Source organism: Vipera berus (genome assembly GCF_964194415.1).
Source record: "Vipera berus genome assembly, chromosome: Z".
Taxonomy (NCBI): Eukaryota; Metazoa; Chordata; class Lepidosauria; order Squamata; family Viperidae; genus Vipera; species Vipera berus.
This window is the reverse complement of record NC_138205.1, coordinates 17,028,769-17,035,367: the sequence shown is the minus strand read 5'-3', so window position 1 is coordinate 17,035,367 and position 6,599 is coordinate 17,028,769. Positions and strand designations below refer to the sequence as shown.

The window sequence follows — 6,599 nt, the reverse complement described above, 5'->3', positions numbered from 1 at the left end:
CCTTATGGTTGCAAAGCCAATTAACCATCTCAAATACCACTGTCCCTATGAGATAGTGTAAACATCTTAAATCTATTTCATTTTTTGCCTTTTCTCCTAACCTACGCTTTTAACAGCTCAGTTCCAGAAAAAAAAAGATATTTCTTTGGAAGGAAGATATTTTAGCAGTACACTTTACCAGGAATTGATTATAATAAATTCACCTTGTAAACAATGAAGTCAAGAGACTGTAACTGGCAAAAGGATAGCCCAACACAGGTATTTAACCACCAACAATCTGATCAGGATAAATTTAAAGTTTTCCTGGTTTAACTAAGACCACAGACTGGTCTCTCTTTTCACAGCACCTTTAAGATTCTGCTGATTAGTTCAAGATGTCATAGAGAGGGAAAAACCTACAGATTTTGCATTGATGCTTACCAAAAAGGCCTGTGTGTCAACATACAAGGAAATGGACTGATTTCTGCTTTGAAAAAGCAACTCTTGCTTGTAGTTAATGTAATTTTCAAGGTAGAAGAAAAAAAGTGGAAGGGAACCATGGAGATCACCCTGAGTTCCTCAGATAGTTACTCATACCGTATGCACACTTATCGTAGGAAAGCATTTTCAAAAGAATCTGCACCAGACCCAAGACCTCCTAAAAAAGGAGCAAAACCATTTCCATTCCAACTAGCTGTGACCTCAGTTGTGGCATCAAGGAAGGAGGGAGGGAGACTTAATTAAAATCAAACATGACTTGAAACTTAAGTTGCAAATCCATGTTATTTTTCAAATCCCATCCCACTACAGAAATTGCAATTTTGGGGACATTTATTTGGTTTTCAGAATAAGTGGAAACAGCCAAAGTTCATTTTTTGGAGGAAAGAAGCAATCCCATGACTAAAAAGGTAAAGGTTCCACCGCACATGCGTGGTAGTCGTTTCCGACTCTAGGGGGGCCGGTGCTCATCTCCGTTTCAAAGCTGAAGAGCCAGTACTTGTCCAAGGACATCTCCGTGGTCATGTGGCTGGCATGACTAGACGCCAAAGGCGCACAGAACACTGTTACCTTCCCACCGTAGTGGGTCGCGGTGGCTCAGTGGGTTAGGACGCTGAGCTTGTCAATCAGAAGGTCGGCAATTTGGCGGGTCAAATCCCGAGTGCCGCGTAACGAGTGCCTGTTACTCGTCCCAGCTTCTGCCAACCTAGCAGTTTGAAAGCACGTAAAAATGCAAGTAGAAAAATAGGGACCACTACTATACCATGACTAGAGATTTATAAATGACAGACATTCTGGTCTCTGGTTTTATTCCTTTATTGGATAATTTGAGAACTGTTTTTATGCAGTCTTGGGAGCCCTAGTCCTCTTCTTCTTCACCACCACGGGCTTCTGGCTGCGCAGAATTGCACTGGCCCGACGCAAGGCAGCCTGGAATAGAGGGAGAAAAAGGGGGTAGTGAATAAACTCTTAAAAAGTTGTTAAGGTTGCAGGGTCCTGATTTAGAGTACAAAGACTCGTATTTTGCATTCCTTTCTAGCTGGATGGAACAGTTTGGTTTATCATGAATCACTACTACATACTAATTGGATTAATGGAAGCTTGATGAAATCCATCCAAGCGCCACCTTGCAGAGGGAGAATCCAGAAGGCTGACTTACCATGCGCAAATCCTTGCGGTAATTATTCTTGCGAATAATATGGCGGAGGCTGCTAAGAGTGGCCCGTGCATTCTTGTTGATGGTGATTTTTTCATAGGAAGTGGCTGGCTTTCGCTGGCCTGAGAAGCAGAAGAGTGTAGACTATTAATGGAACACTGTTTGCAGGTTCTACCAGATACACTTGGGTATCTACAGTTAGACACTGGAGACTAAAATAGCTCATTACAGGACACAAAGTTTCAGAATATAACTTACCCAGGCCTTTTAACTATTTTAAATGCACGATTTTGCAAACTTATGGTTTAATTTAGAAATATTTTTGACATGTTGGTTGTATTTTTGAGTGGCTCGGAATCATTATGAGATGTAATAGTTGCTTCTGGTTCCACAAAACTGATATAAATTCATCAGAACTTTATATGCAGACACAGGCAACTTTTTTGTCCTTCAGCCTCATCAATTTGCATTATCCATAGTTCAAGAATCACCATATTATTTCTATCATTTCCTAAACTGCCTAACAAAATGAAATTCAATGTAGAGAAGAGTAAGGCTTTACACTTGGGCAAGAAAAATAAAACGTACAGGTACAGATGTACGGCTACATCTGGCTCAACAGCAGTAGCTATTTAAGAGATCTAGACATCCTAGTGAAACCGCTTAAATATGAGCTACCAATGTGTTGCAGCTGCCCGAAGAGCCAATGCAGTCCTAGGCTGCATTAAGGGATAGAAGCAAGGTCAAGTGAAATTTAGTACCGCTTTATAAAGCTTTAGTAAGGCCACACTTAGAAGTTGTGGGTGCTCCATCACTGGAGGCTTTTAAGAAGAGACTGGACAGCCACTTGTCTGGAATAGTATAAGTTGTCTCCTGCTTGAGCAGAGGCGGGGGGGGGGGAGGCTGGAGTAGAAGACCTCCAAGGTCGCTTCCAACTTTTTCCGTTCTACCTTCTCTGTTCAGTATGAATTTGCTTTAACCCGAGCACACCCACCTGCACGCTTCTTCAGGACTACAACAATGCCCTTCCCATCAGCGGCTGGTTCTACCCCAACTGTCTTGCGATGTATCAGACCGTTGTAACGGAAGGAGTTACGTGCCTTAAGGTTGTTGGGCTCCTTTAAAGAAAGAAAAACACTTTTTGTTAGAATTCCTTGCAACTTAACAATGAAGAGTTCTGCCAGCTAAAGGCAGGAATTTTATCTGAAAAGGGAATATATGAAAAATAGAAGGTTCAAAGTCCAGGAAAGCTTAAGAACACCCTAGAATGGTTTGCAACGAGGCTGTCAGTTTGGAAGATGGTAGGAAGTGTGGCTCACCGTGCTGTAAGTTTGCTTGTTCCTTTTAATAAGGAAACTCGAGCAGTTGCGTACGATCATCCACTGCAGATGAGCCGACATTGTGGAGAATTCCTGGGCAAGGGAAGACCAAGCAAACATTCATGTTTTATACAACTCATTTAATTTCAAAATCCCAGAGCTGAGTGATTTCTCTTTAAAGTCCAACGGTATTCATATTCCTTTCAATGCCAAATATATATATGTTTTAATGTCACTGCTACTTTCAAGTTTATGCTTGCTATTTCATATTATTCTAGTTTATTTACATTTTTTTTCCTGGGTCTTTGAAACAAATGTAAAATAATGTAGTGAAAGAGCTTTTTCCAACTCGATAGGCTATATTCCTAATTCCTTTACGTTTTCCACGCCACTTGAGGACCCCAGAATTGAACATCTGGAAAAGATGATTTTTAAAAATGAAGAATCCAACTGAAACATAAAAGACTGGTTATTTGAGTAAAAGGCACCCTTTGCCAATAAGTCCTAAAAATTATTCTTTTAGTTTTTCCTCCTTTGCAAAGAGCGGCAAAGCTGAAATAGTAGCACAAATGAAAATTAGGGCAACTCTTTCTCCCATCATCTTCCTTCCACTAAAGCAGGGGTAGGCAACCTCGGCTCTTTTATGACTCGTGGACTTCAATTCCCAGAATTCCTGAGCCAGCTTGGCTGGCTCAGGAATTCTGGGAGTTGAAGTCCACGAGTCATAAAAGAGCCGAGGTTGCCTACCCCTGCACTAAAGGATTCACGAAATTAAAGCAATGTTTCTTTTAAAAAAAAATGCTTCCCTTCAAAAAATGAAGAGGACCACCAGGCACCATCTCGCCAAATACGTAGTTTATTGGGCTGACCTAGACTGACAGGGATTTTAATTATGTTTACAATTCTAACTCTATTCTTTAATTTATTTTAATTTATTTCAAATTTTTATTTTTAATTTACTGTAGAGACCTTTAAGTTTTGTTGTTAGCCGCCCTGAGTCCCTCGGGAGATAGGGTGGGATATAAATCCCATAAATAAATAAATAAATTTCGTCTCATCTGCGTGTGAAAAAACCCGACTGCATTATGAAGTTCCCGAAAGCCTGTTTTAAACAGGAGGGAAACACTCCACATCCTTCTGCCTATAAGAAAAAAAGCGTTCAGCGCAAGGCGTAATCCCTTAAAACGAAATCCACCGAGACTCAAGTGAATCCGTTTTTTTAAAATGGTTTAGATCTTGCTGTAAACACCCAGCATGTCCCGTGAAAACCTGATGTGCCGAGCTTGAATATAATGTGATTGAAGGCGGCGGGGGGGGGGGAGGCGCATTCAATTTTTCTTCCTGGGCATCTATATTCACAACACGTAAGGACGGAGGATTAGTGCCTACAATTAGTGCAGGTTCGCATCCCACCAGGCTCAAGGTTGACTCAGCCTTCCATCCTTCCGAGGTAGGTAAAATGAGGACCCAGATTGTTGGGGGCAATTAAGCTGACTTTGTAATAATGCCGCTTGGGGTGTGTGTGAAAGCCCTAATAAGCAGGCATATACATAGAATGAAGGCTACTGCTAAGCTTGTAAGCCGCCCTGAGTCTTCGGAGAAGGGCGGGATATCAATGGAATTAAAATAAATAAATAATAAATTAATATTTTCGACCACGTGGCGCCTTTTTTTAAACAACCCCCCCCCCAGAAGGCTCTGTCCTTATCCCCCATATCTATCCATTTCTTTGCCACCCACGACAGCGTCTCCCCCTTGGACAAACACGCGCGGCCCTAGACCTCACCGCCTCTCGCCGATACCGCGACCGGAAGCGGAAAAAGAAGGGCTGAGCCGCGGTGAGGGGATTTTATACGCCTTTCCGCCTTTCGAGCAAACTCCTCCTCCTTCGAACTCCAGTCACTTCCGCTCTCCAAGCTACCAGCACTTCCGCCCCTGAACGGAAAGGCTTTCTCCCCCGCCCCCCCGCCCCCCCCGGTGAGCCATCCGTGTACTGTAAATCCATAAAGCAGTTTCACCATAGAGATGTCAATGGTAGAGTGGCAACGACTAAAGAGTAGCCCGGAGAGTCGCCTCTTTCGGAAACCATCGGATGCGCTTCGGAGATGCTCGGAAACGAATCGGGCTACCTCGGCGGTCGTTTCGGAGGAGCTCGACCGTCCGTCGAGAGCGGCCCTCCCTGAGGTCTCCGAAAGTCACGTGGGTAGGGGAAAGTGCGGAATTTATTTCCATTTCGTGAGATATGTAGAACGTTGACATATCCCGCGACTCGGGACCAATCAGAAGCCTCTGGGACTGTTTCCCCGGAGATACTCAAATGCGTTCGTGCCCCTCCTACAATAGGAAGTGTGTATTCATTGTTCACCTCGCTGCTTTGTTGTCTCTTGCAGATGCGGAGGGCAGTATTTAGTGACGAGCACAATATTGCCCAATTGAAAAAAAAACGTTTTTAAAAATGTAGTTGTCATTGGGATTAATAACAGTCTGTATTCCTTTTAAATCTTCTAATTTTTGTATGGTATGATTTTAACTGCCCTCTAAACCGCCCTGAGTCCTATGGGAATAGGGCGGTATATAAATCTAAATAAATAAATAAATAAATAAATAAATAAATAAATAAATAAATAATAAATAATAAATAAATAAATAAATAAATAAATAAATAAATAAATAAATAAATAAATAAATAAATAAATAAATAAATAAATAAATAAATAAATAAATAAATAAATAAATAATAAATAAATAAATAAAAGATATGGAGAGTTCCACAGTTGTTACACCCGGAGGTTACTTAGACCAGGAGGGGTACCAAAAAGATCGTTTCGTCCATCTTACCAGAACATTGTCTTTCTAAAAAAAACAAACTAATTTTGTAACCTTTACCATATTGAAGTTTTGGCATCCATCTATCCATCCATCCATCCATCTTGCCAAAGGTGATTCTTGGTAGCTTAACAACCATTCAGTTAATAGATTATGATTATTATATATCTTTTAACCCTGTAATCAGCTTTGGGAAGTGGGGGAGGGGGAGGGGGGGTTTAAGGGGGGGTTGGGGAGGGGATAATATTGTAATTTTTATAAAACTTCAATAAAAAAACAACAACCACCATTCAGTTAAAATGCAGTATAAAACGTGACCGAAATAAATAGGGATTTAAATTTTAAATTCAGTTGAAATAAAATTGACCAGGATGGGGGGTGGGGGAGCAAAGTGTGTTCAGCGGGAGGAGGAGGGCTATTAGCCAACCCCAAAATGCCACACCTCCACAGGGGCCCAGGCCAGCAATTCCCTGAGTTGACTAATTTACATATTAAATGTATGCCTTTCATTCAAAAACTTTAGCCAGTTTTTCTCACCCTAACAACATGCCTGTGAGGTAGGCTGGTATATTTGAGAGTAACTTGTTCAAACCTGAAATCTACAGAAAGAAGCAACAGCAAACCCTTGGGTTTTGGCAGGATATGTAACGCAAAACAATTTTTCAGTGGTGGGTTGAGTCCAGAAAATTTATTTGATTATAGATTTGCAAGGTTTTTTCCCCCCAGGAGATGCTTCCAATTATTCTGCTTCTGACAGATATTTTCCAGTGCAAAAAAAGGGGCTAGGAAGATGGAATTAGTGTTCAGCCCAGCTTTCTTTT

The 6,599-nt window shown here is 41.3% G+C and overlaps 1 protein-coding gene across 1 annotated transcript; it reads right to left on the bottom strand.

Moving 5' to 3' along the window:
- Positions 1-1,273: 1,273 nt before the first annotated feature.
- On the bottom strand, positions 1,274-4,836 carry LOC308677315 (large ribosomal subunit protein eL28). Its single transcript, XM_081343585.1, has 5 exons — positions 4,739-4,836; positions 2,953-3,045; positions 2,628-2,751; positions 1,637-1,755; positions 1,274-1,407 (listed from the first exon to the last, which is right to left on the bottom strand). Exons 2-5 carry the CDS (start codon positions 3,031-3,033, stop codon positions 1,318-1,320), a joined length of 414 nt encoding a protein of 137 aa, XP_081199711.1. The 5' UTR covers positions 3,034-3,045; positions 4,739-4,836; the 3' UTR covers positions 1,274-1,317.
- Between the last annotated feature and the right edge of the window lie 1,763 nt (positions 4,837-6,599).

Coding starts and splice junctions, on each gene's coding strand:
- LOC308677315 (XM_081343585.1), bottom strand. CDS start 3,033: ATGTCGGCTCATCTGCAGTGGATGATCGTACGCAACTGCTCGAGTTTC. Junction 1,756..2,627: donor AGTCCTGAAGAAGCGTGCAG/GTGGGTGTGCTC, acceptor TCTGCTTCTCAG/GCCAGCGAAAGCCAGCCACT. Junction 1,408..1,636: donor ACCGCAAGGATTTGCGCATG/GTAAGTCAGCCT, acceptor CCTCTATTCCAG/GCTGCCTTGCGTCGGGCCAG.